At 42.8% G+C, this 20268-nt stretch overlaps 1 protein-coding gene across 1 annotated transcript in view; it reads left to right on the forward strand.

The window, feature by feature from the left end:
* Positions 1–1192: 1192 nt before the first annotated feature.
* The window catches only part of st6galnac3 (ST6 (alpha-N-acetyl-neuraminyl-2,3-beta-galactosyl-1,3)-N-acetylgalactosaminide alpha-2,6-sialyltransferase 3), a gene marked incomplete at its 3' end in the record, with an annotated part of 104891 nt that continues 85815 nt past the window's right edge, over positions 1193–20268 (forward strand). Inside the window, exon 1 of the mRNA XM_083991668.1 lies at positions 1193–1319. Within this exon, the coding sequence (XP_083847794.1) occupies positions 1302–1319 (18 nt within the window). The 5' untranslated portion in view covers positions 1193–1301. The remainder of the gene's footprint in view (positions 1320–20268) is intronic.

Here is a 20268-nt window from a genome sequence, read left to right on the forward strand (position 1 = left end):
GGACAGCTGGAAAGAGACACAATCCAATGTTCATGTAGCAGTCACTTTACCTTGGACCACATAGGAAAGTGGGTAAAATTGTCCCTAACCCTATGTAATTGATGTGGGGTTTTTTTTTTTTTTTCTGCATTTGTGTTTATTATGAAGTCGGTCTTAAATTTCATTTCAAGTGGCTTTAAAAAAGTCTTAAAAAGTCTTAAATTTAACTTGGCTTAAGCTGTAGGAACAGGGCCGTTGCTAGGAATTCTGGGCCCACTGAAAGAATACTAAAGTGGGCCCCTGCCCCCTGACTTTTCCCCTTCTTTCTTAGACTACGTATGTATTATAATTTTTTATTTACTTTGTTTTGATGCTAATGCAGCATTACATATGAGTATTACACTGCAAAAACTCAAAATCTTACCAAGAATATTTGTCTTATTTCTAGTTAAAATGTCATTTCTAGTCAAAACAAATCTAATTATACTAAAAATAAGACTTGTCACATAAAAAGCAGCTTGTTTTTAAGACCCTTTTTACTTTTTCAAGCATATTTTCACTTGAAATAAGTAGAAAAATCTGATAGTGAAGCAAGTTTTTCTTTCTTATAACAAGCACAAAATCTTGCTTTCACTGGCAGATTTTTCTACTTATTTCAATTGAATATTTGTTTGAAACAAGTGAAAACTGTCTAAAAACAAGTTCATTTTTAGGTTATGAGTCTTATTTTAAGTGGAAAGAGATTAGTTTTGACTAAAATTTGAGAAATTTTGACAAGAAATAAGACAAATATTCTTGGAAAGATTTTGAGTTTTTACAGTGTAGTCAGGGTCTTATGCAGAATAAATCAGTCATACAAAGATTAGACTACTAGGTTTTTGTGTGGGCCTTACTGGGCGCTGGGCCCCTAGAATTACCATCACCTTTCTCCCCTATACAACGGCCCTGTGTAGGAACCCTGGTATGGAGCAGCTCTCTCCACACTGTGCACGTTGTAAGAGGCAGGAGTCAGGAGGAAATCAGCGGCGGTCATGTGACTCGGTGGAGGGCGGGACTGTGCGTCTGTGCCGGCCAGTAGCAGCGCAGCGTCGGTCCAGGTCCCAGCAGCTCCGTGGGAGAAAAAAAAAAGAGCCACAGAGGAGACGAATAACGGTACTCTCCAATATTTATGGAGCCGATCGCCGCATTTAACCGCACCGCAACCGCGTCCCCGGCCGTGATGCGTACATGAAGAAACGCGTTGGGAAGCGGACGCGGTGAGCGGCGTTTTTCGGGGAGCTGACGAAAACAAGCGGTCCACCATTGTTTGCGTAGAAATAAGAATGGCCTGGATGTGGAAGGTAAGTGGGGCTTTCTCTCACACATACATCACAGTCCAAAAAAAAAAAAAAAAAAAAAACGGGGGGGAAAAGGGGGGTAGAGACAGACGAGGAGCTCCTGACGTGGTTGTCTTGTAGGTCAGTGTCCATTTTTACAGATGTGAGGTGAAATGAGAGCAGGAGGCTGTGGCGGTGCTGCTGCTGCTGCTGCTGCTGCTGGTGATGCTCCGTGGAGGTAATGATGAAGCCTCTCCTGGTTTCTGGATGTTGGTCTGGGTTTGGTCTCTGGATTTATGATTTTTTTTTTATTATTATTTTTGAGGGGTTCGTGCACATGACAGGAAACACAGAGGAAACTAGGCCCAGGTGTCAGTGCTGTGCAGTCAGCCAGCCAGCCAGTCAAGTCGGTGTTTGTGTTTGTAGCAGCTCGTGGAGAGACAGCAGTGCATGTGCATGTGCAGGCCAGCCAGCCAACCAACATCCCTCATGAGACGTTCAGGTGTTCACATGATGTCAGGAGACACATTGAAGACAGATGAGGAGAAAGTTAATGAAAAGTTCCTCACTGACTCCCACTCTTTTCCTCCCACTCTGTCTATTTTCAATTCAGTGCAGTTAATCTCAGTAATGTGCACATTTACAGATGTTGACATCAACAACACTGCCAGAGGTTATGGTGTAATTGATCATGAGTGACACAGAACACATTTAGGATTAGTTATGGCTGTGACTGACAGTTATTTTATTATTAATTAATAATAAATAAAGACAAACAATTATGTTCAGTTTAAAATAACAGAAATCATTGAAAAAAGGAGTTCCCTAGAGTTCAGTGTGCCATCTGCAGATAGTTTATTATGTCTGACTAACAACCTAAAACCCAAACATAGTGAATTTATAGTGCTACTAAACAGAGGAAATGAGGAACTGGTCCCAGTAGTGGATGAATCATATAAACAGTTTCATGAGATAGTTGCAGAACTTATTGTTTCAACATCACCAGTGGCGAGACGTAATTCCTTGACTTTTCAGTGGCGTATTTTAATCTATAAAGTTTTGGACAATAGTGAAAAATGTACATCAAAGCTTCCTGGGTGACACCTGTGGTTTGTTTGTATGTTAAACTGTCTAAAACATTAACATATTCAGCAAACAAACATATGAGAGAAAAGAGAAGTCCTCATCTTTTAGAAGTTGCACCACTTTATTCTTGCTAAAATTGTTTAATTAAGGTCTCAAACTCAAACATATTCACTTTACAACAGAGAGGGTAGCAAATCATAACTTGAGAAGAACTTGAACAATTAATAGTTTGACTTATTTCCTCTGGTTTGTGTGGTGGTCACTCTAAAAGCCACAGATATTAACCTGGGACCAGAGAACATTTGATCAACTTTCTTGAGAAGTAACTTAATCCGTTATTAAAGTTCTTGTAGTTGTTGATAAATGTTTGTTGTCTGACCAGCAGCCAAACTTAAAAAAAATACCTAGTTGACCCTGACATAAACCAGATGGGCAGTGTTTAGCAGGGTCGTAAAAGCAGCTTCACTCAAAAAGCTTTGCATCTCTGTTTATTTCATTTGCATGCTTGTGCTGTTTTACATTCCTGCACAATAGTTGTCTGTATGAATGTTAGCGTCTCTATCAACAGGAACAAACTGTATTTACTACTCACATCACACACAACTTACTTTATAGCCCATGCATGTAAATACCCACAATTACTAGCATTAAAATGTTCTGCTTTACATTTCAACGCTTGGACCGTCCTCTTCCTTTTTAAGTGAGTCCAGTCTCCTACTGAAATGAAGCTTTGATAATGGAAGTGCTGGATGTTGGCACTGGATGTTTGTTCAGATCCCAAGTCTTGTTTGTTTGTTTGTTTGTTTGTTCTTGGATCAGATATTTCCTGATTAATGTGATGCTTTCAAGAGTTCTGACAGTATTTCATTCTGGTTTTACATTCTTTAATGTCAGGAATGGAAAAAAAGTTTGATTTTGGTTCTTGTTCAGAGGCTGCAACTAAGCTGATTATTTTCTTGTTTTACTTGTCAACTTGCCCGGGCACGTCAGGAGTTCCTAAAACATTTTCCTTATTGGATCTATAGTTGAAAACCCACTTATATTCAATTTACGCTTAAAACCTTAAACCTCACATTTAAAGCAGCTGGAACCAAGTATTGTTGCTTGAAATATGACTGAAAAGATGATTGTTTTGTTGAGCAACTAATCTCCTAATCTATTAATCGCGGCAGCTTTAATTGCCATTGAAGCGTAGGTAGGTTAGTGTGTTGGCACAGGTGTTGTTTTTGATACTCAGCTCTGATCATGATGTATGAAGTCACAAGAAAACACAGTGAAAACCTCCAAAGCCGTGGAGTCGTGTCCCACTTGTGCTTCTCCAAACTTTTCGCATAATGAGGTCATATTATCGCAGTATGACTCTGCTGAAACCTGATAAATGCTCTTATTGAATCATCACCTCGGGTCTAATCCACAGCACAGCAGATACTCAGTTTGCTGCGGTGGTACAACTGCTGCGCTCAGCCTGTAGAAAGTTGTTTTCCCCTCCATCCTCCATCCATCACGCTGGTGGAGCGTCAGACAGTTCGTCACAGCCAACACGCCGCCTCAGTTTGGCTTTTTGTCAGACTTCAGACTTCTTGTTTTATCCATATTTCATTGTGCCAAAGTTGAGAGCTTTTTTTTTATTTATTTATTGAAAAGCACTTTTGTTCCCATCAGTCCCCCGACACCCACGAGAAGAAACGCGTCTATGACAGGAAGCGATCTCTCAACAACGTGTCACTTTCACAGACTTTATTGTCACATCAGACTCGTTAGGGCTGTTTCTGTTATCGGAGAGAGCACTTAGTCCCAAACTAGAACTGACGCCGTACTCTTTCACTATATTAAAAAGTAGGAAAAGTGGACCAAAGTAAATGAGCTGTAACTTTAAAGTAAAACGCCACCAGTTGTTTTCCTGCTGGTTTGTGTTGAGAAGTGGTGATTAGGTTCATAAATCCTGCTCGGCACATTGTGTCAGACTCTAGATGCCCATAATACAAATGTTTATATCTTTCAGTAAGCTGCTGCCTGAAAGTGATGACAAGCCAGAGCAAACATGCCTTCCTCTGGTAATCCACTTTCCTCCAGTCAGCTTGTTCCATCCACTGTGTTAATGGACATTTATGAGTTTTGTATGGGGCAGTTTTGACACTTAATAACAACATATGGAAACGCTTTGCTGTTATATGTTGTTACATCATGAGTCATGCCTTGTTTTATTACATTGGCGCTGCCCAGGGCGCCCTCAGACTGTGTGACAGTTAACTGCTTGTCACATTGCGTAAATGTGTTTAATAAAGTCTTGGGTCTCTTGGTCTTGTCTCACATGTGAGACTAAACGATATCTGATTAAGGCTTGAGAGATAAAATATATGTCATTATGTCATCCATCTGCTGCGCTCCTCTGCTTTAAAGTTGCAGCTGTGCAGGTTTTGTTTGTGCGGCTCTGCCAAAGTCACAAACTTTAGTTGTTTTTTTTTGTTTTACCCTTTTGCATCCAGCTCTTTGGTCTGGTGTATTTTGCATCTTTCCATTCCATATACTCACTGGTTGTTTTGAGTATGGAAGCGGTCACACTGTGAGACTTTGGCCCTAAATTTTCATACAGTGTCTGAATTTTGCCGTGGGCTGTGTTTGGCTGCCAAAGCTTCAGATCTTGCCCTGGGTGGATGTGTTTGTCTCTCTCGGTGCGGTCCGGGCGGGGCAACTGGATCTGGATCGACACCCTGCAGATTTCACACAGTTTTCTCTCACAAATGTCAAGTTACATCTCAACAGCACAAAAATCTCCCGGCGTAAATTTGCCTTTAGAGAAAAATGTGCTGGGATGAGCGGTCCGGGATGATGAGATGAAATGAGATAGGCGCCACAAATATACAGACATAAACAATCAATATTTAAGAATACAAACAACACCTGCTCAACATAACACATTACCATATCACTTCCTCAAAGCTCCACAAAGCTCCATGCACCCCCCCCCCCCACAGATTCATGGAAATTACTGCACAAAAAATTATTGCACAACGTCCTGAGATGATTGCACAATGCTCTACATGAGAGAAACTTACTACGGAAGATGAAATGATTACACAGTGCCCTACACGAACATGTAAGATGCCCTATGTGACAACTTGCTACAGCATCAATGGCTGATGTCACATTATTGCACTTTCCTCTTTAGACACAACAACACACTCACTGTCTCTCACCCCCCACCCACGCACACACACAATTCATTTCCTGCTGTTAAGTAGCTTGATTGATAATGGGATAAATGAGAACTTGTACTTATTAAGCTTACAGTTGGGTAACCTGTACCTTCTGCCTGAAGGCATCAGTTCGTACTCCTTGGATGGTGTTGGTGTTGAGGATAGAAAGATAAATGGGTGGATGGACTTTTATGTCTCCTCAGGTTGTGCCTGCTCTACTTTATTGAACTTTTCAACATGATGTGTTTCGCAAACTGGGGCTCTTTGCTATTTTTCTCTCTGCTGGACCTACATGGTAGAGATTTTTGAGGCCAGCAGAGAGTTTGAAAAAATGATAGCAGTTTATCTACTCATAGTGTTATTATTAGTGATTTAAAGGGCCATTTCAGACCTAATTGTAAACAAGATATGTTCTGAAATGGACATTTAAAGAGGAATTATGCAGGATTTGTAGCTTTTCTATGCTACATTTTTAAATTAATTAAACAGCTTTGCAGTACTGCAATTGTGGTGGTTTAATAAATGGCATAACTTGTTACAGGGAGAATGGAGGCTCTCTGCCTTCCATGTGCGTGTCACTTGTTGCGTCTCTTAGCTGAAAAACAACTTTGCAAGATGCGCACCGCGATACAAAGGCGTCCCATAACCCGTAATCTCTTGTTTATGACAGATAAGAGTCAAGACTACACAAATATACACACATCGTAACATCATATGTTATATAACGTTATCTACCACTCTGTTGATTGATTTCTCACCGGCTTCGTTGAAACAAATGCACATGGCCAGGAGGAGGGTTAGCAAATCAGCGGAATAAGCGACCAGACTTACACAGTTCCTCTTTAAATAAAAACCATGTCATCACAACACTGTGTGTACGGTATTCGGTAAACAGTATTTAATCTATTTCTGATTTGGCCTTTTGTCCTAAATCAAACTGCTTTACACTAGCTACCAGTCAAACAAAACTTTAGTTTAGACTATTAGAGTATAACATGGACAACCTCACAATACGTCTGTGTCTTTTAACCCCATATTCTTCAGGTCGATCACTCTGACCTTGCTTTCCAGTCTGTTTCTCCTCGGTTGTGAACGCTCCCCCAGTGACTTTGTGTCTGTCTGATTCTGCTGACTCTTTTAAAACAGCTAAAGACACTGTTATTAAGACAAGCTTTCAGTTGATTGGATGCCTTGGTTATGTTCTTTATGTTTTTTGATGTCATATTATGTTGTGTTATTTTAAGTTGCCCTATTTTGCCACGTCCCTGCACTTTTGTAAAACACTTTGTGATTTTGTCTGTGAAAAGTGCTATAGAAGTAAAGATTACTCAGTTACTCAGTTACTTAAACTCCATTTAAAGTCTTAGAAAACAGACCTTTAAAACTCTGCCCACTGTGTTTGGTGTTTATCTACCAGAACCAGAGACAAGCTTCTGATTGGCCAACGTTGCTTGATGCTTATTATATATATCCATACTGATTTTTGAAGAGGCATACCCCTGTTTAGATAAATACACCAGGACATATGGATTAAATAACCTATGACACATCTGCATTATATCTTCTGTTTTCTCATCAGCTGCTGTCAGTGATGACATAATTAGTGTGTTATTAGATAGAGATAATATTGGCTATTCTGTTCATCCCTCACGTATCATTTGCCGTTGAGTTCATATTCTGATATTATATAAACCGGAACGAGAAAACAAAAAGTGTTGAGCTACTGTGAAATCATGTTTTTATTAAATATGCTGTATATTTTCTTTAATTTAAAAAAACTCATCTGTGGCACTAACAGGGTTTTTTTTTTTTATCGCTTTCCTTTATTAAAGCAGAAGTAAGTGATATATTTGTCTTAATATAAGTCTTAAATAGTTATATCTTCCGACAGCAATCACTTACATAGAGTGTTTGGACCGAAACACGGGTCTGTCAGTCACTCTGCTCTGCTCTGAGCCGAGGAGAAAACATTTATCGTATCCTACAGTTTTTATCCAATGAGGAGAGAGAACGGCATGCAGGGCTGTGTGTGCAGCCAAGGGACACCGTGAACGTGGTGACGTAGGGACGAGGACTGTTATGGTGCGTTCAAGGAAACTCGTAGACTCGTGTTTTTCCGTCCTGTGAAGTCGTACCAGTTTGATCTGGTACGAGTTCACGGGTTGGAAGTTACGAGTGGCCGTTATAGTGACTTTCACAGGTAAAGCAGGTCGGAAAAACACGAGTGGGTTGCCTGGAACGCTACAAAGTCGTAAGTTGTGACTTGAAGCTGTAATTTACGATTTCAAAAGCCTACCTGGAACGCAGCATTAGCGAAAACGACCGGATCACTTACTTCTGCTTTAAAGGGACAACGAGGAGTTTCTATTTGGTTATTAAAAAGTCTCACGTTAATGTTGATGAATCTCCGCTACCCACACTTGTTAATGGGCCCATTTTCGATAAATATATCGTTTTGTCTCTATCGTTATTTTGTTATTATTAGTGGTGGTGGAAATGCTGGGCGAGCCGACCAGCGTTTCCTTACTTTCGGTTTCGTGGGGAGTCATGAGAATAACGCCGCCGAATCGCTGTTTATGGTCGGAACTCGGTAACTGAACCTCTTTTAACCTCTGACTTTAATCCTTGATGAATGAAAACATGCATGAGTCTGTCTTGCGCCGGTCAAAGAATTTCACGGTGTGCGCGGAGGCTCATAAATGTAGTGTGAAAATGCTTTGCTTTTCCAAAACTCCTCGTTGTCCCTTTAAGTCCTGATTTCTGTCAACAAATTGAGCATTTAGTCGGTCGTCTGAACTCGCCCACCTGCCTCAGTATGGTTCATGAGACTGAGAGCAGCTTCACTCGCACTCGGCCTCTGAGTTTGTGTTTTTAATTGGTGAGAGAGGCCAGAGAGAGAGAGAGAGAGAGGTCTGAAGAGCAGGGCTCCTCTGTTTGTTAGCTTGTGTTTTAATTGGAGTGAGTTCATGCGTGAAGAACTGTGCTTGAGCTGGGAAAGGCAAAAAAAACTGCTGCTGTTGTCTCTCCCCGTCCGAAACCGTTCGGGACGAGCTCTCCATCACTCCTCATCAAAACTCAGCGATGTCGGGTTCACACGAGTTCACATGCGCACATAATACAGGTTTTTTATTGGATTAATGCGTGCTCACACAAGCGCACAGTGTTGTTTGTGTGCGTCTTTATGTGCACCAGCGATGGGGGGAATGTGGTGAGTGTCCCGGTCCTCAAGAGTTCAGGGATGAATGGCACTTCTCTCAGTCCCTCTCGTCCCATGTGATTGTGTTACAGCAGAAGGCAGGCTGATAAACAGTGCCCTGCCACAGTTTGAGAGAAAGCACAGGGCACTGACAGGATGTTGAATGAGGCCGAGCCCCTGGTTTATATTCAGGGTGTTATCAAATCCGCTCTCAGATTTCCCTTTGTGCCATTGGCTCCTTTTATCTGTTTCACTTCTTGAGTGTGAAGTTTACACGAGAAACTTTGGGGAATCCATTGTTTTATAGTTTCCTGTTTGGCAGCGCGGGGTCCTAAAGGGAGACGTTTAATTCATTTTTAATCCACAGTATTACAGATCAGTTACAGATAGATCCCTTCATGCAGTAATGATCTCTTTAAAGTGATGCATAATGCATGCGGCCCTACAGCAGAAGTTTAGTTTTACTGATGAATATGCAAATTATTAATAAATGCATGCATATGACAAAATTCAGAATATATTGATATACTGTATCCTGCTTTGTGGCTGTTTTGAGCAAACTCAATGCTCTGCACCAAAGTGAAACTCCTCCTGATGTAAACCTCATTCAAATCCAGTTGACATTTGTTAATTAAAGCCTCTGTTCCAGATCAGATGCATTGCAATGGCTCAGAACGGTAATTTGACTTCTTGTGCGTCACTGCCGTGTTCAAATCATGCAGGAGATAAGATAATTGACATCTGGACACCGGACAACTCATGAAGTCAGCTTTCTCAGATCCCAGTCTTCATAATGTCAGCTACAGGTCTTTAAAGATTATTCAACACCGATTGACTTATGTGATAAACGTGATGGCTCGACACAAAGGACTGAACACTAAGGTTTTAGACTTCAGATATCACACCTACAAACTGGTAACCCATTTTAAGAAGAGGAGCATGCAAACAGAAGTAGTGACGCTGTTATGTTTGTTATTCATGGGAGCTGTATTTGTACTATGTCCTATTTTTCTCTGCTCACTAAGTAGTTGTCTGTAAAATCACAAATATCTCAGGCGCCCATTAGAGCATGGACAGTAAAATCAGGAATATGCTTCATTTTTTCAAGGAATGAACCTGAAAGACAGATTGTATGGGCTCTTTGCACAGCTCCACTACTTCCTGGAGTTTGGTGGAACAAGACTAGCATGTCGTACCATGTGAGATTTTAGCTAACAACTGTTTGATTACACATCTAGAAGTTATTTTAGAAAAAAAAGTTGTGTTTCTTTGCACCTTGTGAATCCAAAACTCCACTGTTGACTCTCTTTTCGCTTGTGTTTTGGTCTCTACCATCTCCAGAAAGAGAATATCCGGCTCTGTTGTTGCGACCTGTGTCCGTCTGCTGTTGGGCGCTGAGCAGGTCGTGTGCTCTGGATGTTTACAGCTTTGTTTTTGTTTTTTTTTAGCAGGAAGCAGCAGCCTGCTAAGAGAGCAGTGAGAACAGTAAAGTGGACAGCTAAACACTGAGGTGAAACTCACTAGACCCCTGTAAAAGCTGGGAGGCAAGTGATTCAGAGGCATACACCGTAAGACTACGTGCTATTTCGGGCTATTTAAATGATTGGACTGCAGGGCTGTCAGTGGGGGGAACCATGCATAAACAGTTTCCACAAATATGTCCAAAAGAACGTTTGGAAGAATGGAAAAATAATATGCACAGTATAGCTGCAGTAATATCACTGTTTCTATTCCCCAGCACACAAAGTGAGAGGAATTCAAATCTCAGCTTGACTTTAACCCACTCCACTTCTTCCTGGCTGAATCACCTAAAAGGAAGTCTTTGTCTGTCACGCTGCTGTTGCCATCAGGTCTTTAAAGCCTGTCCGGGCCATCAGGGTACCATTTTAGCGTGCGGCTGCTTTATCATGCTAATGTAACCTACATCTGTTGTGCACGCACGCACATTACGCGCACGCGCACACTGCTGCAGAAGTTGGTGCGAGGAGGGAGGTGTGTGTGGGGGGGGGGGTCGGCGTATTCACAGCGGTTACCCGGGGTGATAACCTCCCTCCAGATCTGGCATTAATCCAGGCCGATGCAGCAGATGTAGCAGTAACTGGGCCAGCGGGCTGACCCTTCGCTCACACGGCGAATCTTATCAACATCTGGGGGGGCTTAGAGCTTGTCTTGATCTCGCTGCGTGTTGGTCATGTTGTTCAGGTGGTCGCTAAACCCCCCGCTGGTTTTTAATCATGTGCCAGTTCGGTGCTGCTGCTGCTGCTGCTGCTGCTTGAACTCTTTCGCTGACGACGCTGCCAGTGCTGCTAGTGCTGCCAGTGCTGGTCATTTCCTTGGCAGCTTTTGTCCCGTTTCCCGTTTGGACACCCCCCCCCCCAAAAAAAAAAAAAAGAAAAAAGAAAAAACACAAAGAGAGAGGACAGCCAGAGTTTAATGAAAGAGGTGATATGGCAGCCTACAAATTAAGTTCCTCTGTAATTGCAGTCACGGTCAGCAGCATATAATTACATGTCACTCGCAAAGAACCTCTGGGCCATTGCTCCTTTTTATTACTGTACAAAAGGAGCCGTCTGAAGCCGTGACGTCAAGGTTGAGGTTTGGTACTTTGACTGCTCTAAAACAAGAGGACAGAGCCGATACTGATGGAGGAATGAGTTATTAATACACAGTTTCTGCCTGCACATCAGGAGCAAGAGCAAACCTGTCGTAATCGGTACAGTGGAGTGTATAACTGCACGTCCATTAAAGTGAAAATTGCCCGAGTTAAATGAAAAACCATCTTTCATAAGAGAGAAACTGAGCTTTTACTTAAGATTTCAACTCTCTAAGGCAAAACCAGTGGCTTCAAGTGATGTCTACATGAACTACTGTTACCAGGTAGTGATGTGGTGTTTTCTCTAGTTTTTAATGTTCACAGTCTGCGCTCTCTGTTCTTCAGAGAGAACACACATTTTAATCACAAAGATGAGAGAAATAATAGACTATTTTCACATTTAATAAATGAGCTCAAGCTGCTCTTAAATTATCCGGTTACGTCCTGCCGTGTCCGGACTATTGAAAACAGCAGAGCTTCAACCTTCGCTGAGTAAAAACATTGTGAGAGATTTGGCTTTCACCTCCATCACCTGTTGCTTTGTGCGAAAAACACAGATGGAAAATCGTGCAGTGCAGTTCTTTTCTTTTTTTCTGTGATACTTTTATTAATTTGTAGGTCTCTGGCTTCACGGAGAGAAAGAACGAACTTTAATCACAGAGATCAGACAAATGGTCACGGGGGCATTTTTCACATTTCATAACTCATATCAAGCTGTTTCGAAATTATCTTCTGACTCCCTGAGGGACCCAAACATTTAAATCTCCGCTTTCAGAAAAGTTAAAAATCTTTTGTGGAAGTTTTTTTAATTCTCCTTTTTCTTTTTCGACTCCCCAGAACAAAGCAAATACTTCTCCACGACTTATTGATCCATAGTTTTGGGTGAAACGTTGAACTGGCAACAAAGTTTTATCTTAAAAGTTTGAATTACCAGAATTGATTATTGTTTTCTTTTGTTTAGTCTATGAAATGCTGATGGTGATGGACAGTCATCAGTTTGCTTGGGTTTTCTTACCCATAATCCCCCAGACATTCAACTAATGTCTGATATAACAAAGAAGTGCATCTAAGAATCTGAAAAAAGAGACTATTTGACATTTTTCGTCACAAAAAGACTGACTGACTGGCCAAAGTCATTGTTGTCTATCAATAGATAATATTGTGTCTTAATCACAGTTTCCTTCAAATGTCTAGTTTTGGGGGCGGTGCGTGGCGCAGTGGTTAAGGCGTCCCCAGTTCGAATCCCACGTCGGGCAGACCTTTCCTGTATGTCATTCCCCCTCTCGCTGCCTCCCCATTTCCTGTCTATCTCCACTATGGCTATCAAAGGCATAAAGAGCCAAAAAATATACAAAAAAAAAAAAAAAAAGTCTAGTTTTGTCCAATTTACAGCCTTAAATCCAATTCCCTGTCACATTAGAGACGAAGTAAAGCAGCACTTCCTCACATTTAATTAACCGTAACAAGGTGATGTTTGGCTTTTTGAAGCGAATTAGATACTTAATTGATTATGAAAACCATTGAAGATACATTTTCTTGACTCAATGACTCATTTCAGCTCCTGTTTTCAGTCTCCACTGCTCCTTCTTTACTGGGGAAAAGACATTTTAATCATCAAGATCCGGAAAAATGATATTTTTTTAATCAGCTGTGCTTTTTTTTTTCTTTTTTTTTCAGTTTTCATTAATCATCTCAAGCTGCTCCTGAATTATCTTCTACCTCTCTCGGGGGTCCAAACAGTTAGGAACACGGTTTAATTTCCGTTCAGCAGCTATTCCCTCTGGTTCTTATATTAATAATGTGGAAGTGTGTGTGTCCTGTTGGTCTTATAGGAAGGATAATTGTCAGATTATGTGGCGGCCACAGTGTTTGTTTTGAGCTGCACCTGTCAGCGCACACACCTTCAGCAGCCAGTTCTTCAGGGATTAAAGGGTCAAACACCATTTTAGGATTAAGACTGGCTTCTTAACACTTGACTCTCCGCTCAGATGTGAACTCCCGCTCGCAGATAAAGACTGAGCGACTGACTGACTGACTGACTGACTGAGCGCCTTCCCTACAATCTGTAAAGCAGAGCTGCCAAGACAGCAGATCGTCGGTGGTCAGATGGCGTCATCCGGCCCCGATGGGTCCCTGGACGAAATCTGGAGTTTTGGGTTAGAACATGATCCAGGAGGCGATTGGCCAACTCACTGCAGCGAGGAAATGACAAATAGCGGATGGACTTCACACTGTATGTATGACGAGGACCAATGGTTGCTCAGTCTGATGAGCTGTGGTGTGGTCTGATGTCTCTGTTGAACCAGTCATTACTGATGACGTGTGTCTGTTTGTGTTACAGTAGAGTTGGCAATTAAAATCATGTTCCAGGGTGGCAGGAGATTCACAATGCAGTATACAATGATTATTTTCATTTTCACTTATTTAGAGGATCACATTCATGATTAAAGCAGAAGTAAGCGGAATGTTTGTGTTAATATAAGTCTTAAATAGTTCTATCTTCCGACAGCAATCACTTACATAGAGTGTTTGGTCTGAAACACGGGTCTGTCAGTCACTCTGCTCTGCTGTAAGCCGAGGAGAAAACTTTCCTTGTATCCTACAACCTTTATCCAATGAGGAGAGAGAACGGCATAAAGGGGCGGTCCTCTCTGTGTGTGCAGCCAAGGGATGCGCGTGAATGTGGTGACGTAGGGACGAGGGCGGGGACTGCTAACTCCATCGGCTGACAAGAAGTTAGCCAAAACCACCGGATCGCTTACTTCTGCTTTAAGAAAACAGAACACCAAAACATCATCTTCTTTTGAAGAGGATATGCAGATTTTTACTTTAAAGGGATAGTAGCATTTTTTTAAAATGGGGTTGTATGATCTACAAATAGCCCCTAAGTACTTTAATTGCAGTAGAAGACTCTCTGCACTCCTCCCGTTAGCAACGCCAGCCCATAGCCCTGCCCAGAGATTTACAACATACATCGTTGTGAATGGACCCAATGAAATGGCCTATTTTCGTGGCCTAAAGGAGAAAATTATATTATAGCGAACAATGGAACTGTGTATTTTTTTTTCACGTAAAACCTCTTTTAGGCCGTGAAAATAGGCCGTTTCTTTGGGTCCATTCACAACACTGTATGTTGTAAATCTCTGGGCAGGGCTATGGGCTGGCGTTGCTAACGGAAGGAGTGCAGAGAGTCTTCTACTGCAATTAAAGTACTTAGGGGCTATTTGTAGATCATACAACCCCACTTTAAAAAAATGCTACTATCCCTTTAACATGCTATATTACCTTAATTGAACAGCTTCGGAGTAAATGTGATGGTTAAATAAATGACTATTTCTTGTTTATGACAGATAAGACTACACAAATATGCATGTTGTAACATCGTATTTGATAAATAAGGTTATCCACCGCTCCATGGATTGCTTTCTCGCCGGCTTTGTAAAAAACAAATGCACATGGCCGAGAGGAGGGTTAGCAAAACAGTGGAAATGAGACCGGACTTGCATAGTTCACCTTTAGATGCTTTGTTTGTCGTCCTTGAAAACTACATCCAGGCCTAAAGGGCAGCAGCTGGTTGACGTTGTCACCTCACTGCCAGATATTTATGGTTTGAACCTTCCTGTGTTTTCCTGCAGGTACTCTATTCTAGGCTTCCTCCCAGCAGGTTAGGTCCGTTGCCCGCTGCTGTCAATGTGAACATGACTGGTTGTGTCTCTGTGTGTCGGCCCTGTGATGGACTAATGGAGACCTGTCCAGGGTGTAACCGCCCTCGCACAGTGGCCAGTGGGCTTCAACCCAGTAAAGATAAGTGGTGTGGCTAATGGATGGATTGGCCTTCAATAAGTTTTCATTTGCATTTTTCACCGCCAATATTTCATCCAATATTTTATTTAGTAGTTAATCAACTGAGAAAGTGATCTGTAGATTAACTGACAATGAAAATGGACATTAGGTGCAGCCCTAATGAAAATAGCTGTTGATTTATTTTCTGTTTAGTTAATCAAGCTCTTGTCCATTTTGTACCATAGACGAGAGATATTTCCAAAGAGGGAAAGAAAAGTAATTTTCATGATGTTATTTTAAGACATTAACAAAACAAGCTACTGTATTGAAATCTAATTGCGACACTCTCTTGGTATGAAATTTGGAAAATCTGAATCCGTTCGCTGTGTTCCTTCCCTGCTTCGCTCTCATCTGTCTTAATTACACATTTCTGGGCAGTCCCGTCGACTTCCAGGAGCATTTATGTGCTCGGTTTGTGTTCATTTCCTAACGCGAAGTAGCTACAGAGTCATACAACTCCCAGCCAGTTGGATTCATTTGAACACGTTTCGCCATTGCTGGATTACGTTTGGCAAGTGCCCCCCTGCACATTGTACACTTGGCAAGGCCTGAGAGCTTGTTGTACTCCTGGCAAGGGGTTTTTCTGCTCATTGGCACTGGGGCGCTCCAAAGCCCCAGAAGAGACGGAGCAGCAGAGGCCATGTTTGATAAGGAGTTGTGCTCTCCATAGAGTCGGACGAGGCTTAGAAATGCTGTCCAAGTGACGAAAAAAAAAAGAAGTCATACAGAATCAAAAGGGGCAGCGGGAGGCGTCGGAGTGAGGGGGACGACTGTGTGTAGAGTCTAAAGCAACAGTTCAAGTATTTGCCTTGCTGAAGCGTCCTTAAGCAAAACACTGAAACCCATTTAGCTCCCGTGGTGCCTCGCTTCTAGCTTCTCCTGGGCCGTGGATAGTAAAAAAGTCTTTCTTTGGAGCATCATCTCGGTGTCACGGTTTCATAAAATCCTGCAGGACACCGTCTTAAGGCCGTCTCAAAACTTGCATCCGACCCAGCAGAGCTTCATTTGATCCATCCCGGATGCGTCAGAGGTGCGGGGCGCTCTTGATCCTACCAGCCGCGCCGCTGTAATCCTACATGTATTTTCTCAACAGCCTTTTTCCTAAACATTTGAGGTGGCAAGATCAAGCTGGGTTGTTACTCTCTGACTAACAGCTGATTTTGTGCGGCTCGCCTTGAGCTTTTCTGCGCTCCGCCCTTGAACCGAGGCCCTCGGAGCAGGCAGAAAATCCCTGTAATTGCATTAGTGTTGTTCAACTGCAAACCCCCCCCCCCCCCCCCCCCCCCCCCCCCCCCCCCCTCCGTGTGCCACACCCGCTCCCTCCAGACCGGCTTTTTTAGCTTAATTTATTGCCTTGACATGTTCGGATTTATTTTTCATCCTGTTGCAAAATTGCGGATGACACATACAGCAGCATCAGATATCCTTGACGCAGCTTTGATTTACTCTCCTCGTCTCCCTCTCCCTCTCCCTCTCTCTCATTCAAGCGTCAGGTTGTGCTATAAAGTCAGTGATGGGCTCAGCGGGAGCCAGGTCTGGTCATAGTATAGGCCCCCGTCCTGAGGGCTCTTGACCAAGCCGGCTAATAAAAGGTTTCAGTGCCAGTGTTATTATCCCCGGCGGAAACCCGGCGCTGCTCCGGGCGCCAGCGCTGGGAGGCTGATTACCTCCATGAACTGAAGAGGTTGACAGACACAAATAGAGCCCGGCGGTTAAGCGAGGGTATTAAATAAAGTGCAGTCAATTTTTTTCATGAAATATAATCCACCCCCCCCCCCCGCATCATCTGCTTTTGTGCTCCCCTCTGCCCCCGAAAACTTTTCCCCTTTGTTGTGGTCATTATGGAAAAAGGAAATGGACAGCGGTTTCAAAATGCCGCGTCCTATCTGCTCGCTGAGCCTGCTGTTGTTTTGTCCTGTCACGCTGTTGCGTTTGAGGTTGCGTCGTCGGTTTTTATGCGTCCACATTTGGTTTTTTGCCTTCTTATTGATTTCCCCGATCACTGCTGTTTTTGTTTTTGTCGTTGTTTCTGACACCACTGCCTCCTCCCGGACCTTAACCCACACACACACACTCACATACTCGCATTAAATGCCACATATCCCCGTCCTTCAGATTTTGCCAGCACAGTGCAGCCCACACACAGAGGCTTTGACAGAACAGCAGCAAACTTGATTGTTGTTTTTAGCAGGAGGAACACCTGCGCGGCCTCATAGCCGGCCTGTTTGGTGGCCTTCGATTCACCTGGCTGGTTTGTTTATTGTGTGTTTCACAGGGCGCTTGTTCCAGCACTTGGAGAACCTTCACAATCAAAGAGGATTAATGAAAAACAAAAAAGCCGCGCTGGCAAATCATCTGAATGTTTTTGTGATTGGAAATCTCAGAAACATTTCTGCAGCCCGGAACAAAAAGGATTCAGCTGAGCCGGTTTTTCTCTTCTCCAAAAAAAAAAAAAAACTACAGACAATAAATTGGGAGTGAGACACGATTTAAAAATATGTCTTTAATGCAACAGATCCGTTATCCAATCCAACATATCCTGTTTGTTCCGCAGCGCAGGAAGATTAGAGCCGTCTTTTCTTATGCTTGGCGCTCGCTGTCATGTAACCTCATCCTGACAGACAGTATTATGGCTCACGTCTCTGGATTCATTAATCATTAGGGAAGGAGCACGTCTGCTTGAAATGGACTTACACAGTGAATGTATCAAAGGAAGTGCCGACTGAAGGGACGGTCCTCCAAGATCAACAGGGTTTTTCCCGACATGGAGGTGGGAACATCTTGATCGGAGCGTTTTGCACATGCAGCATAATTTAGTTGTTGTTTCAGGAATCCTGAGTTTAGCAATAACACGTTATCATTGATTGTGATTTATTAGCTTTTTGCAGCTGTTTATTATGACCTGAAACAGAAACTTTGTCCATCATTTTTATTCTTGCAAAATGGCATTTTCAATCTAACAGACAGACAAACGTAGTCACTCAAATTACTACAAAAACTTCAGTTTGCTCTGGCAGTTTACATAATATAAGGTTGATACTGCATCAATTAAATATTGCCACACAAAATACTGCAATACTGTCACATATTAGCCACATGAATCATTACTTTTACCACAGTGCAGATTCATCTGTCCTCATGATTCGCTTCCCCTGAAACTCACCTTGGATTGATCAGTGACTGGTGATCGAACACTAACGTAGGAATCCTCTTTAAGGGCGTATTCACACCTGCTTTGTTCTGATTCAGCAACTAAACCGATACAACTGGATCGTTTGTGTTCACACATGGTAACAGCTCCAAAAGGTCCAAAGCATAGACTGTAAAAAGAATGGACGTAGCGTGACGTCACCCATTGGTTTTGGGGAGTCATTTTTGTGACTCACATATGGCGGCCTGAACAGCACCATGTTGGATTGGCCAGCCGAGAACCCGCCCACTGGCCTCGAAGCAGCTGTCCACGGAGCTGCTCGGACCTGTCACTCAACGTTTCCGCACCCTAATTGGCCAGAGTTTTAACCTAATAACAGTAAAACGGTAGAGTTAAAAAAAAAACCCTCAGAGTGTGTGCGGGGTAGAAACTTCTCTTATTGGTCAGAATTTTTTTTTAAATGAATTATCCCAATGAAAATTAGTAAAATCCGACACGGTCCAAATTGCGGTTGAAGCCCAGACCAGACCCAATCCTTGTCTTCTGTGTAGCCTATATTTTCAACCTTAATCCGCCCCGAACACGGCAAAAAAATAAGAAAAAGAAGCGACTGGAGTGATCCTCGACCAGAACTCGCCTGAATTAACGTGTCCGGTCGGGCCAGTATGAACCAGCAAGCCTGGTCGTTGAGAATCACCGTAGACCAGCAGCGTGCAGTGGGTTGTGTCGATTTCTGTGTCGATTGTGTTCTCACTGCAAACGAACCGCTCCTGGGCTCGATTGGAAACGAGCCGAGACCACCTCTCCCAAGCGATCTCGGCCCGCTTGTTTTGTTCCGCATCCGAGCCCGATTGCTATGGTCACATATGACCAAACGACGTAAATCGCTCCCTGTTCCGGAACAACTGGTCCAATCGATCCAGGTGTGAAAGCACCCTTAGAAACTGGACGTGCTTGGCTGCAGAAGAGACAACTTTCACCTGTTGTGACCTTTCCTTTTACTCTGGGCTCAAGGTGTGACCGTGGTCTGTTGGTCTGGTCCACATTTTGGTGCAGGCTGAAAAATTTCAACTTTTACTGGATGGATTGGCATATTGTGGAAACGTTCATGGTTTCCAGAGGATGAATCCTATTGACTCTCTGGAGCTACACTCAGATTCATCTTTGTGGCTTTCAGGGAAACGTTTAAGATAATCCAACAGTTGGGTCCACATATTGATATATTCCCCTTAGAGTTACTTGTAATCAGTTTGTTGATCCTCTCTGACTTTTCCTCTAGTGCCGTGTCGGATCAGTGCAGCCTTAGAGAGCTGCTGGCCTGCCTCTCCCTCCCTCTGTTGGATGAAAAGACAGACTGTTGTTGTTGTTGTTGTCAACTCTTTAAAGTTACAGCACTTGCAGACGCCACAAATCATCTTGCCAGCTAGAACAGTGCACTCGTAACCTGAAGGTACAGTATCAAAGTCTTGGCCCCTGTGAAGGCCTGAGCTACCAAACAGGACAAATTCCCTTTATTGCTCAGTCACTCGGAAACTTCAGTGTACACATACTGCTTTCTGTCGCTGGCAGCCTTGAGTAGAAGTCTCCTTGTCGGGCACATTTCTTTAACAAATAACACCTTGAGGAAAGTCTCTGCAGAGGCCGGACGCTTGTCTAGTCAAGTGGAGAAGGAAATTGGCGACACCGTTTTGTCTCTCCGCCCCCCTCCCGACTTCCAGATGATGTGCCGCATCTCTCTGTCTAATCCCTTTTCCGAATCTGTAGTTTGCACCGGTGATATATATACACTCAGATTTCTCAGCGTGAGCACTCATGCTGTGTGTAATCACTATCAATGAGATGAGGCTCTATTGTGGAGTTATGGAGGGATACCACTGAGTTTCAGGGGAAATATCAGTTGTTAAATG

The sequence above is a fragment of the Trachurus trachurus genome, assembly GCF_905171665.1.
Source record: "Trachurus trachurus genome assembly, chromosome: 17".
Taxonomy (NCBI): Eukaryota; Metazoa; Chordata; class Actinopteri; order Carangiformes; family Carangidae; genus Trachurus; species Trachurus trachurus.